At 48.7% G+C, this 13549-nt stretch overlaps 1 protein-coding gene across 4 annotated transcripts in view; it reads left to right on the top strand.

Moving 5' to 3' along the window:
* PRICKLE2 (prickle planar cell polarity protein 2) overlaps positions 1–13549 on the top strand; it is a 102288-nt gene that overhangs the window by 73777 nt on the left and 14962 nt on the right. For all 4 annotated transcript variants that reach the window (XM_015640618.2, XM_015640622.3, XM_015640620.1 and 1 more), the window contains 4 exons: positions 8537–8650; positions 10342–10479; positions 11135–11338; positions 13004–13190. In XM_015640618.2, coding sequence (XP_015496104.1) covers positions 8537–8650; positions 10342–10479; positions 11135–11338; positions 13004–13190 — 643 coding nt within the window. The remainder of the gene's footprint in view (positions 1–8536; positions 8651–10341; positions 10480–11134; positions 11339–13003; positions 13191–13549) is intronic.

Raw genomic sequence — 13549 nt, 5'->3', positions numbered from 1 at the left:
ACATAGATGTAGTATGACATGTCTGCTCAAGAAAGAGGGGTATAAACTGGAAAAACACTGGAAATGTTATTTTGTTGAGGAGCCTACAAGAGCTTAGTTTGTCCAGCCTAGCAAATTGTTCATTAGAATTGTTCCTCCCCCTGTTCATTAGAGGGGGAAAAGCTCCAGCTTTAGCCCAAGAATGTAGACCTAAACAGTCTCCAAATGCATTCAGGCAGGAAACTGGAAGAGGTTTGAAACCATCACAGGTGGAAGGTTCAGCAACAACCTGCCAGCCGGGAGAGTGACAGGTGAAAACCCAGGACTGAGCTCCATGAATCACAATGTGATAAGGAAATAGAATTTCTTGTAGTAGCAATCAGCTACACAGGATGGCCAGGAGGCTTCTGTGGGGTCTAATCCCACTTGGATTGGACTTCAATGATAAGTTGTCTTATTGCAGAAGAGGGACTTCTCTTCTGGAAGATAGGGATGCAGATGGGACTGGCCAAGATGGCTATACAGAAGCAGGGGACATGGCCTTTATGAAATGCTCTTTTTTTCTGCCTGCAGTTCAATGGTTGGACATAGAAATAAGTGTCGAAGTCTTGAAATGGGCAAACACCTTTAGAAGTGTCTCCTCAGCAAAGCAAAATCTCAGACTGAGCCTGGCTGCAGAGACAGAGGAATACATCTTTGGGAGCCGGTTTGTCTGCTGGGGCTGGCAGTCTGACAGCTGATCCTCCTTGTGCTGACATAAGTTTGAGGGCAGATGCTTGAAAATAAGTCTTTCTGTGATGTCTTTTTCACATTTTTAGGCAAGGCATGTGTAAATACATGTGAACTGTGCAGCCTTGAATTCCTTGGGCCTGTGGTTTGGAGAAATCCAAAGGGGTTATAACATGCCACTTTGAATTTATGAATACAAGGGATTTTTAAGGATTTCTATCTTTATTGTGTCTCAGTATTAGGAGCAGCTGGTTATGGGCAGGAATTTCCAATTAAACAAAAGATGAGGCTCTACTTCAGCCTTGGTTTGGCTTTTTGTATGGCTCTGGCATGCCAGCATCTGAGAACCTTGCATGTACCGTAAGAACTTAATTCCATCTTGTTGTCAACACAGTTGCTCTGGTTGAGTCCCTTAAAAAGTTATGAAAATCTCATCTGAGCTAAAATTAGCAGCATGAAGGCTCAGGGGACCATTTTTCTCTAAGGCAGTCATTAGAGCTTGGACCTCAAGAGTTTTGCAGTGGTGTGAAACTTGTAGCTGTCACAGGGAGTTTATTCAGGAGCTAATGTGCGCGTTAATCCTTCTTCTGGATATTTTGCAAGACCTGTTGCAAGGGCTTGAGTTATAAAACCTCCAAGTTTCATCAGTTGCTATTCAGGTGACAAAGTGAGGAAAGGAGAATGGAGATGAACCTACACTGAACATGCATTTACACCTTACAAAAAGATTTTCACCATTCTGGTGAAGCAGAAAGTACATTATCTGGGCCAGACATCTCTGGGGGACGTGTGTCTCACTTGTGCCTGTGTGTCACGGTCATTGTACCATCTTGTTCTTTCTTGAACCTTCAGCAAACTGTTTCACTCCTCAAGAGACTCAAGTCTTGCATGCAGCAAGGAAGGAGTAAAACAGACCAAAGTGACCCTGTGCTCCAAATCTGTGTAGTAGTGGAGAGCAGACAAGCTAATTTACAGTCTGGAAGAGGAAGGACAAAAGGCCTATGAAGAGCTCTTCCTTCCTGGTAGATCCTGGTCCTGAGAGCAGAGCAGGGTGAATGGAAAGCTGAGGGCCCTGAGGAGAAGCTGTAACTCGTGTACCCTGCTCCCAGGAGCTGCAGCTGCCTCTCATTTTGCCCTCTTACACATGTGCACGCTGGAGTATTTTACCCAAAAGCTGCCTTTCAACACATTTTGCAAAGCTCTCCAGTTTCGCTTTGAGGTAGGGTAAGTCCATCACCTCCCCAGTGAACTCTCTCAGTATCTAAATAGCCCGGCAGTTAGCGGCTCTTATTTCAAGGCTGGAGCTGTCTAAATTCAGCCTCCAGGCATCGGACTGTGCCGAATGCTTCCCAGCTGCTGGATGGAGCAGCAGTCCTGCACACAGAATGCTTTTTCTGCCTGTGATGCTGGCACTGGGTGACTTGGGGGTGGGTGGGGTAGGAGGACTCTGGAAAGAGTGGATGGAGAAGTGTGAGCACATCCCATGGTGCAAAAGAGCTTGTGGCAAAACCATGTGTCTGGACTTTTGCTCCATTTCTATATCCTTTGGTGTTGCCCTGATTGTGGTGAGCCAGTGGAAGCTGTCAAAATTACTTAATTCTTGAATAATCTTATTATCAAGGAAGTGATCAGCTACTTTCAATGGGTCACAGAAACCAACCACTCATCTGACATGGTTTGGCTTGATTCTGAAATTTGAAGAAGATATGTGGAGCTCAGCATAGGTGAGAGGCAGGGAGTGGAAAAGGAAACAGAAAAACCCTGGACTACCCAATAGAAACTTCTCCTGGAGCTTTATTCCAGTGTGCAATTACAGCTTTTCTGTGTTGCAGTGTTATGCAAGCGTGCTACCCCATGCATTAGAAATCCAAGAACATGTCATGTGGGATACCCAGGGGAATGATCAGGGATGATCAATGCAACAGATAATCATTATCATTCCTGGTGCTCCTGAGCCCTGCATGGACCTCGCAGCATGGACTAGTCTCAGTGCTGTTGAAAGCACTGATCTGACTCTTTTTAATCCAAATTCATGCTTAAAAAAAGAAAAATCATGTCACAGGCTTTCACAAGTCTAAGACGTGTGGACATAGGGCCTTCATTCAAATGTTCCTCTTTGATGCCAGCAGGAAGCAGGGCTTCCGTGGGATCCCTTACAGACCCAGGGCTGCTGCAAAGGCTTGGCAGGGATGGATGTCGCTCTCGACTGGGGAGCAGCAGCGCTCAGACGCCTCAGCTGCCGTTAGCCGTGGGAGAGGAGCGTGCGGAAAGCCGCAGAGCGTGCCAGAACAAATAGCACTTAGAAAAATGATTTTTCCTTTGTTCCCTGCCTTTGTCCCTCTGACTTCGGAGCGGGTTTCCAAGAGCAAGCCCAGCGTTGCGGGATGCCGGACTGCCCGGCGCCGGGATTGCATCTGTGTCCCAGTGCTGTGCAGCGGCACGTGGGCGCTCACGGATCGGGGGGTCCTGCTCCCAGCTGGGCTTTGGGCTCTCAGGGGGCACTCTGGACCCCTCCAGGGTGCGTGCCTGCCTGCATCCCCGTGCTCGACAGAGCCAGGCAGCAGTTCCCACTCTTCATTTCAGAGCATCTGGCCCTGCTGTAAGGATTGTTTTGCCTCAAAAAATAAATCAGTGCTTTGTGTCCTAATGGCCTTGGAAAAGGAGGATGTGCCAGACTCGGGCCAAAGCACACTGAACTCGTTTTCCAGGCTCACACGTGCTGTCATCTGTGGAGCTTGTGTGTGAGTCAACGTGTACAAGCACTTGCAAGGTTTCACAGACATATTGGGAAAGTTATTTGCATGTGGTTTGTTTGAGATTTTTTCTCCATTGCTTTTCCAAGGAGGCCAGCAGGAATGAGAGACGTACAAAAGCATCAGGTTTGTTTCTCTGTCAATTTTAAGTGCTCAGTGTAAAGGATCATTAAAGCCTGACGTGTGCTGTTCAGAAGCCAGCACTGGGGAGGAGCAGGCAAGCCACAGGAGCAGCCCTGCTCGCCCAGACCAGCACAGGCTTGTCAGAGCCACTGTCTGCCTTCTTCCCTCAGCAGCCAAATCCCATGGGAGTTTGCAGCAGTGAGCCAGGAGAAGGGGCCACAATTGAGCACACATACATCAATGTGCCACCAGCTCCCTGTGCTGCCACGGGACATCCCTGGGTATCACGGAATGGGCTGCCAGAGGGCTGTGGTACCCTGGCATGTCCCCAGAGGAAATGATGCTGTCCTGGGTGTGGGGGGGTACTTTGGGGAATGCTGGCATTTTGAACAGACTCCACTGTGTGTGATGGTTTACTGCACTGTGCCTGAGTGGTGGCTGACTCACCAAGGTCCCCTTGTTGGGGACATCCGTGTTCAGGCACCGTACTGTACACAGGCCAGCACGTCCTGCCCTCACAGGGCTCTTTGCAGAAGCCTTGCAGCTGGTTTTGCAGTTGGTTTGGTTTCATGAGAGCCAGGCAGGATTGCCCAGCTGGCTGTGCTGGAGCTGTGAGGGCTGAGCAAGTCGGCACCCGTGCCAGGACACCGTGTGCTCCTTTGTAGTCCATCCCAGCCATACAGTCATCCCAAACAGCCCGGTTTGGTGGGTGCTTTAGGAAGGGGTGTTGTGCTCAGGGCAAGTACAACCAAATGCTGCTTCCCAACAGCAATTTGTGGCGTAAGAAATATGATATTTCCCCTCCACCTCCTTTAATTCATTGATCAAAGAGATCCTTCATCAATAGCTTGAATTTACAGGATGTTTGCATACTTTTCCTTCTAGGAGGTTTAAGGCTTTGCTCACAGATATGCTCATGTGGGTTTTGTCTTTGGTCACCCTGGGACCGCCAGGACAAGCTGCAGTCCTCCCTTTATTTAGCAGGGCCAGGGTAGGTTTGTAAACTGTCAAAGTTAAACTGGAAACATACCCCAAACCTAAGAAGACCACAGAACACAAAGGCATTTGTAAACTAATGTAATTACTTTCCTCAGTGCCTTTGAATAAAGTTGGCTCCAGTTTAAAGGCTTTTTCCTACCCTGTTTTTACATTGTTTTTTCCTTTCTCCTGGTTTATTTCTTTTTTAATTTCTACCTCCCTCTCTTCACCTCCTCCCTTTTAGCATCAAATAGCTGTTAATTTCCAAAATGTATATCAGTTTTTGTTAGCAAAACTTGGTGTTTGGACATTTTCCTTTCGAAGGTGAGAGTAACACCTTGGGAACCTGCTGTTTCAGGTTCTGGTAACATGGAGCCTGTCCGAGTGGGACCTCCCTGGAGCAAGATGGAGCTTGCCCAGCCCTCCAGTATCCCGTGGTACCTAGCACCCACAGCTGTCCCTTGTCCTGTGCCCATGGCACCCCATCCCTATGGCATATGCGACCTTGTGATGTTGTCTCAAACCCTATTTTAACTCAGTGTGATGTTTTCCAGTCTCCTTTGGGATTTCTCTCGTCCAGATGTGAGCAGAAGTCAGAGGGAAGTGGGACTAGAGTGGAAACTAAGGATGAAGCCTAGTCCAGCCCCACAAGGGGCTCCTGTGTGTTAATGATGCTTGTTGGGATAATCACGGGCAGAGCAGATCTGTTGTGAGGGGAAATACAAGGATGCAGAGCTGCTGTGTTGTACAGCAGAAGCATTTAATAATAAAACAGTTACAGATACTGCACTGTTTAAAGAAGAAATGTTATCTCTCCGGGGTCATTGCCCACACTGTTATCCTTATCTGGGTGCAACTCCTTTTGCAGAGCCTGTAAGGGCAGTGAGGAGCCAGCAGCAGCAGGCACGTGGGGGGTCTGGCCCTGGCGCTGCAAAACTCACCAGCTACAAGGCTTGTGTGTGCTGCAACACAGAGCTGGATGGAGGAGGAGTTACTTCAGCATAAAACAGTGACCTTTTGTACAAAAGCAAAGTGCAGACTGAGCAGTTTTAGTTTTCCAGTGAGTTAACACTTTCTACAGGCTTTTTCCCTGAAAAACCAGATTGATCTAAGAATCCCCTTTTCCTTCTTTATTTCTGATCATCACCCAGGCTGTGCCAGCCCAGCTGCTCTCACACCAGGTCAGAAATGCTGTCAGCAGCCAGCTGGGCACAGAGGCAGGGACACTGGCAGCCTGTGACCCTGTCCCTCCCAGTCTTGGGTCTCCCATCCAAGGAGCTGGGTTCAAGCTATGGGAATGGGTGATGGATTAGAGACCATTATATGCACAGGCTTGGCCTCATGTCAGCCTGGGCAAGGGATGTCCTTCTGCTCTTTATCTGTGCTCTGTATGGTTCTCTTGGGACAGAAGTGATGTCCCAGGTGAAAGGATCTGTGGTTCAGGTTTTTCCCTGGAAGGGGGTGATGGCTGGAGAAAGCCATTGGCAAGCATAAGGATTTTCTCCCCATGAGATGTTCCCCAGGCACTGGACAAGGATTGGCAGCTGCCTCTACTCCATCCTCTCCATGAGCACTCCTGTAGAAGGTCCCCTTTGCTGATGCAGATCCAAAGCAAACCCTTTCAGGTTATTTCAGGCAACAGAACACAGGTTGCAGCCTGTTGTATTTATTTTGTTTTGCTTCTCAAACCAAATTGCCCATCCCTGCCAAGCTATGTTGCTGGTGTGATGGGAACCAGTTCCTGCAGTCCTGCTGAGACTAAATGGAAAACTTCCCAGCGGAAGCAGGAGCAGAGCTGGGCACGTACATTCTGCTGGATTGTGCTCTGGGAAGGCAGCACCCAGGCAGCTGAAGGAAGAGCTCCCATCCTTGATTTTGGCCCAGGGTGAGCGTCTTGGGGCTTGTTGCTTTAGTAATTTGGCGGCTCTTCAAAAAAAAAGTAATTTATGGTCTCCACCAACTTCAAGAACTGGGTGGGCAAAAAGACTTCATTGCAAGAAATCAAAACACAAGCTAACCAATGTGAGCACAGGGCAGAGCGAGCAGCCTCTCTGCACGTGGGGAATTTGGCAGGAGAAGCCAGCAGGAGTGTATGCCGGCTGTGTGGAACCCTGGCAGCCCAGGAAAGGCTCTGGTGTGGCAGCTGGGGCATTGCTGGGAGATTTTCAACTGGAAACTGCTACAGACTTTCTGCATCAACTTATGGAGCTCATTTAACATCGTGATGCTGCTATTAGTCCTTTGTAATGTGTGTTTTTGCTACCTTGTATAGCATGTCATAAGAATTTTAGTGTTTTCAATGTGCTTTGATGTCCCTGGATGAAGGATGCTCTATAAATGCAAAGTAAGTATTCTAATGTATGTAGTTTGTTTTCTTTTTAACATAACAAAATACTTTGCAGTCATTCTTTCCTTGACAGTTTCCATAGCTGGTGGGTCTTTTTCTACTGTGCCTTAGCAAAATAAATTTAGAGTTTTGCAGTGGCATACGCTCAGCATGTTCCTGGGCTTTGCAACATGAGCAGTTCTCTTGTCATCAGCACTGCGGACCTGCATGTGGAAATATGCTAAAATCTCTATTTCTGGAAAACCTGATGATGGGGAAAGGTGGATGGTGGCATCAGTTTGGGAAGAACCATAAATTGAGAAAACCTCTGGAGCAGCTCTTGGTCGATGATGGTAGTTCTGAATGAGAGCAGGGAGTGAGATGAATGTAGAGCAATTATTCCTGAATAAAGCTAGGTTTGGATAGTTATCCTGGAATAAAAGGGTATTTCTTCCTGTAGAAGATAACTGCATGTGAGCCACCCCTATCAGCCTGCGAGCCCATGGGTGAGCTCCCCTGCCAGCCAGCCCTGTGTGACCAGCCCGTGTCTCCATTCCTCCCAGTGACCCACAGCAGCTTGTCATCTGCAGATGCTGTGGGGCTGTGCAGGCAGAGAGGGCTTCTCTGGAGAGAGCTGGCCCAGGTGGTGCTTTCTAGGCCAAAGTCCAAAGCATACAGCAAGGGAAAAAGCTGATCAGAAACCACTGCAAAGGAAGTGTTATTTGGGAAAAGTCCTGTGAAAGCTGCAGGCAGTGCCGCCACTCCAAAATGAATTGCTGATAGCTGAGGGAGCATCTTGGGGCTAATCCCACCGTGGCAAAAGTAGAAAGCTGTGTGTACTGAGAGAACAGCCTGCATCTCTCTAGCCAAGAGCAGATTTAAGGAATCCAGCCAGCCCTCTGCTTCTGCACAAGCATCCAGAGACATCTGGAGCTGCAGTGAATCCCAGTCCCAGCTGAGCTTTCCCTTACCTTTACCTTCTCCTGGTCTTCCCAAGCTGTTCAACGTCACCATGGTCATTTTGGAGAGGATCCTCAACCAGCGAGTCCCCTCCCGGTGCTGGCCCAGCCCTTGAGTGCACATCCCAGGTGTGGCAGTCAGAGGAGAGATGCTGGGGTTCAGGGTGTGCTTCCTCTCCGGGCTGCACTGCGCTCCCAGCGTCGGGCACGCTGTTCCTCAGCCTTTTTAATAGCTGATTTTAATTACACGCTCTGAGACGAAAGAGAAAAACTCAGCCTTCCAACAGATTTTATCTGCTGTTTATTTCCACAAATTGCTACAGAAAAAAGCCCGGAGGGGTTTGATGGAGGTGGAGGCTGAGATAGCCGGCAACACGGAGACTGCTGGGGCGCAGCCTTTTTAACCTCCCTGCCGAGGCAGGTGCCGACACATCCCCGCAGCCGGCGCAATGCTCACGCTATGGAGGCTGACAGAGCAAACGGTAACGTGCCCACCTCACCGGGGCTGCCACCCCTCTGCCTTGCAGGACAAAAGAAAACAAACCCCAGGCAGCTCCTGGCTGTGTTTCCCTGCTCAAAAATCTACAGGAAGACCCAGCGCCTGCTGCCTCAGGGGGTGGCTCTGGCCGGGCACAGGGACACGGGCTCGGCCAGGGAACCCCACTGCAGTGGCCTCTCTTGCTCCTTAGGTGCACCAGTACTACAGCTGCCTGCCCGAGGACAAGGTTCCCTATGTCAACAGCCCCGGAGAAAAATCTCGCATAAAGCAACTTCTTCACCAGCTGCCACCACATGACAATGAGGTCAGTATCCAGAAAATGTCCTTGGACATCAGCAGGGCTGTGGGTGGGGAATGGACGCTCCTAGGGTTGCTTGTGAGAAGCGTGGCTTTCCTTTCTCAACTCCTTTTGCTTTTCAGGGGGATAGACTGGAATTTCGGTCATGTTGCTATTTAGGTTGCTTTATTTGCTCGCTGCTTTGATTGTTGGAGGTGGGGAGTTGTTTTTTTTCTACAGTTGAAATTTTTGAAAATCATCTTTCTTCATTTGTCTGAAATGAAAGTATTTCCTCAGCCCTTGAAGGCCAAGGCCCCATTAAAAGTGGCTTGGAATGCTGTTGAGATTATCTAGAGATAGATCCAAAGTTGAAAAAGCCTTTTCCCAGGTGCTGCTTCCGACTCACCTTGGAGTAGGAGTGAGTGTGCTGGGGAGGGGCTTCACCTGGGCTGAGCCTCACGAACTCGGAGAGCCTACGAGGCCACAGGTTGAGTCAAAACCAGTCAGAGCAAAATAAACCTTTTTACGTCTCTCAAGAACGATGTGAGGCAGCAAAAGGGGTCTGGTCCTTGACGTCCTGATCTCACCAGTGAGAACACTGGCTTCTGGTAACCCACAAAATTTCCCTGTGTAAACAAAAAGAATTGTTTTCATGCTACTTTCTGAAGAAGCCGCTCTGGGAAATACATGCAGGTAACTTGTTTGATCTCAGTCAGATTTTTACAAGTTTGCCTGCATGTGGCTGGGTGCCATGGACACAGCACTGTCAGCATGGAGGGAGCTCCAGGCACAAAGAAGGGACTTCTTCCCATACACCCTTCGGCCTCAACCTGCCTGCCTGCTTCTCTGTCAGCTGCTGGAAACCCACAGCCTCTGACAGCAAAACAACAAGAATAAAGATACACAAATGCTGCTACTGTAGCCTGTTTTCCTGCAAGTTGGACATGCAAGTCTGCGTGTATTTTCTGCAAATTGGCAGATTTTGCATCCAGTTTCCCTTCATGCTCAGTTTTGCTCCTTTGAACATTCAAGGTGTGGTGGTTGCTCATGTGAATAACCCTGCTCAGCTCCATGAGCCTGCTCTCCCAAGTAACGGAGGGTGGATTCTAGCTGGTGCTACATTTGACCTCCCTGGCTCTTCAGTTGTATTCCCCATTGAAATGCAACCAGCCAAGAGCTAAGCCTGCAGGATGGAAATAGCCAGAAAACCTCAGAGTTTTACAAGCTTCAGGGAAATTGCATCATTCATTGTTTGTAACCTTTTATTTTACTTATTTCCTTATTACCGTGCAAGGCAGAGGTTTTGCAAATGAGCAGGCTTGATCCTGTGCTGTAAGAATATTTCACAAGTCACTGGACCTCTGTCATTTGTGCAGAGAAAAGGGTCTGTGCTCTAGAAATGCTGGTGGAATATTATGAAGACCTCAGTCATAGGAGGCTGATGGAGCAAGTAGGAAAACCATCAGTCCAATTGCCGGTCTGGGTGGGACTCTGAGAACGCAACTTTTAAGATCTTTCTACAAATTAAGCACCCAAAGAGCAACAGTCCTCTTGCCCTTTTTTCTCATCTCCACCTCTTGAAATTCTGATCAAACCCCAGATAACTGAGGCCCATATAGCTTTGTTTCTCCAGCCTCCCCATAGGACAGAGGTTGGCAGGGCTCATGGATGGCAAGCCAGGGGTGTCCCAGGCACTGAGCATCACTTGTGTTTTTTAGGTCCGCTATTGCAACTCATTGGATGAGGAGGAGAAGAGGGAGCTCAAACTCTTCAGCAACCAGAGGAAGAGGGAAAATTTAGGGAGAGGCAATGTTCGACCATTCCCTGTAACCATGACAGGAGCCATCTGTGAGCAGGTGGGTAGTGGCTGATGAACTGGTACTTGTATCACCCAGATTAAGTGAAGCACATCTCCTGTGAAGACAGGCTGAGAGAGTTGGGGCTGTTCACCGTGGAGAAGAGAAGGTTCTGGTGTGCCTTAAAAACCTTTCCAGTACCTAAAGGGACTACATGAGTGTTGAGCAGGGACTTTTTACAAGGGCATATATTGATAGAGGCTTTAAAATGACAGAGCTTAGACATGTTTAGATTAGATATTAGAAATAAATTCCTCCCTGTGAGGGTGTTGAGGCACTGGCACAGGTTGCCTAGAGAAGTTTTGGCTACTCCATCCCTGGAAGTGTTCAGACCAGATTGGATGACACTTTGAGGAACCTGGTCTAGTGGAAGTTGTCCCTCCCCATGGCAGAAGGATCGAAACTGGATGATCTTCAGGTTCCCTCCAGGTCACACTATTCTATGATTTAATGACATTAATGGAACAAACATCTGCCTATGACCCTGCCAGGTGGGAGTTCTGGGGTCTGTCAGGGCACCTTTCAGGATATTTGACATGGAGTTGTCAATTCAGCTGGTGGCATTATGCAGGGCAGTGATTGTGAGAGCATCCTGTTTGCGATGGTGGCAGTGGGGTCACCTGCACACCTCGGTTAATCCCCGGCTTTCTGACAGTGCGGCGGCCAGATCAATGGAGGGGACATGGCCGTCTTCGCCTCGCGGGCAGGACACGGCGTCTGCTGGCACCCTCCGTGCTTCATCTGCAGTGTCTGCAACGAGCTGCTGGTTGACCTGATCTACTTCTACCAGGATGGGAAGATCTACTGTGGCAGGCACCACGCCGAGTGCCTCAAGCCCCGCTGCGCCGCATGCGATGAGGTAGGAGACAGCATCTGCCACGAGCGCTGCCACTTGCTGGGGTGGCACAGGAGGGTTGGGTGGCACTTCCCCTCCATCCCTGACTTTTTAATGGAGCCATACACACCAAACTGATGGCTTGGCTTTGCCAAGGGTTCGAGCAAGCTTTTCCTGAAGTTTCTGGTATTCTTAGTTGCAGACTGCCTAGGACTGTTATGAGTTAGGACCTCCTCTACACACAGGAAGCTGGGGGTTTCCATTAATGTTTCCAGTAGAAGCACAGCCTTCTGGCTGTGTGATTTTAGCCCAGCTGGGTGTGGTGATCCTCCCTTCTCCTCCATTTCCCCAAAAGAAGCCTCTGGTGGGATGTGTGCTGTATTTCTTACAAGTCAGTCATGTCTGAGTACATGCCGAGCTGAAATAGGCTTTGGGAGAGGCGATTAACAGGCTACAGGAAGCTGAACAAATAATACAAAACTAAGATAGAAAACCATACAGAGTAGCCTCTGAGCACTTCTCAAGTGTCAGTCTCTGTTTAAAAGGCTGGTGAAGGAAATTGCTCTGGTTGTTAAAGTTATGAAAACCATAGTGGGAAAAACCATATGTACTACAAAATATGACGTCTCTTCCTTGTAAGCATGTAATAGTAAATATCCAAGGCTACATGCACTTCAAATATAGAGCATTGATATACGTATCCAATTAAATTTGTAGTGTTACCACTGAAAGACAACCCCTAACCATTCAACTAGCTCTATTTCTTTGTGGCTTAGGCTGGGTAATTTTTTTTCATGTACTTTTTATCCCTGCAAATTCTCGTTTAATTCTTTTGTTCAGCTCATTCTTCAGCATGCTTTTCTTCCCCTAAAACATCAAGTACTAATTGTGAGAAACTGTAATTCAGGGGTAAGGGGATCTGCAGGGAAAAAGCTTTTGGTGAACCCTGTGCCAGCATAGAGGGACAGGGAGATCTGGGGCTGCTGGCTCCCTTGGTTTGGCTTTGGGCGTTGAGATGGAGTGGGGATGAGAAGAAGACACCGCAAGAAAGCATCTGCTAAAGACATTTTAGATGGCTGCTTCTCCAGCTCTTCCTTAACAGTGCTCTGTGCCTCAGTTTCCCCACTGCTATAATGACTGCGATCACCTTTATAGGCACCCAGGCTGGGGTAGCAGCAAGATGAGGAGCCAAGGTAGCTCCATCTTTTTTTCCCCTCTAGAGAGCTGCCACTTTTCCTTGTGTTTTTGCTCATCCTTTGTGGTCAGGTTCCTGTTTCTGAGATGGGTTAATGTGTTCCAGTAAGTGGTTGCTCTGTTCTTCAGAAGTCCACCAGATCGATAGGTTGTATATAAGTGTGTTTATTACCCTGATCGACCTCTCTGTTTGATGGGTGAGCTTACCAGCACGTTACTGCAGCTCTGCCTTAACACTTTGTAGTCCGGGCACGAATGTGCTTCTGAGGAATTTGCATTTTAATGGATTTTCCCAAGAAATGATGGGTGCCCCTGCCACAAACCAAAACATGGGATTTTCCCATGCAGGGACTGGGGGAGTTAGCTGTAAAATGTGGAGGTTGCATGAACAAAGGGGCACAGCTGCCACGCACAGGCAGGAGCCAGAGGTTGGTGTCTGCATCCAGGGTCCCTTTTCTTACCAGCTCTGCTCCATGCTTGCGTTTCTTCCCCCAGATCATTTTTGCCGACGAGTGCACCGAGGCCGAAGGGCGGCACTGGCACATGAAGCATTTCTGCTGCTTTGAGTGCGAGACGGTTCTGGGGGGGCAGCGCTACATCATGAAGGACGGGAGGCCCTACTGCTGCAGCTGCTTCGAGTCCCTGTACGCCGAGTACTGCGACACCTGCGCCCAGCACATCGGTACGTGCAGCCGGGCACAGCCCCGCCGCCCAGCCAGCTTCTGACAAGAACTTGCATTAAGTCCTTGGCAGCGCTCTGGGGCTGGGGGCAGGAGTATGCATGGCCAAATGTGCTTATGCCTCTCTCCCATCCCACCAAGGAGGTAACACGGTGATTCATTTAGTTGTTAAACCACTGTTTATCCCTTTTTGTAGTCAGAGAGGGGAGGATTGTCATAGGGCAACCTCAGGAGCAATGGCAGCTAGTGAAAGCTTTCTCTGGCATAATAAAATTTCTCTGGCACATTTTTTTTTCCCTTTAAATCTCATTTTCCTGTAAACAGCCTGGCTCTTGGACTCAGATTTTTTCCCATCCAAGCT

The sequence above is a fragment of the Parus major genome, chromosome 12, assembly GCF_001522545.3.
Source record: "Parus major isolate Abel chromosome 12, Parus_major1.1, whole genome shotgun sequence".
Taxonomy (NCBI): Eukaryota; Metazoa; Chordata; class Aves; order Passeriformes; family Paridae; genus Parus; species Parus major.
The sequence above is the reverse complement of the archived record's forward strand: the minus strand, read 5'-3'. Positions and strand labels throughout refer to the sequence as shown.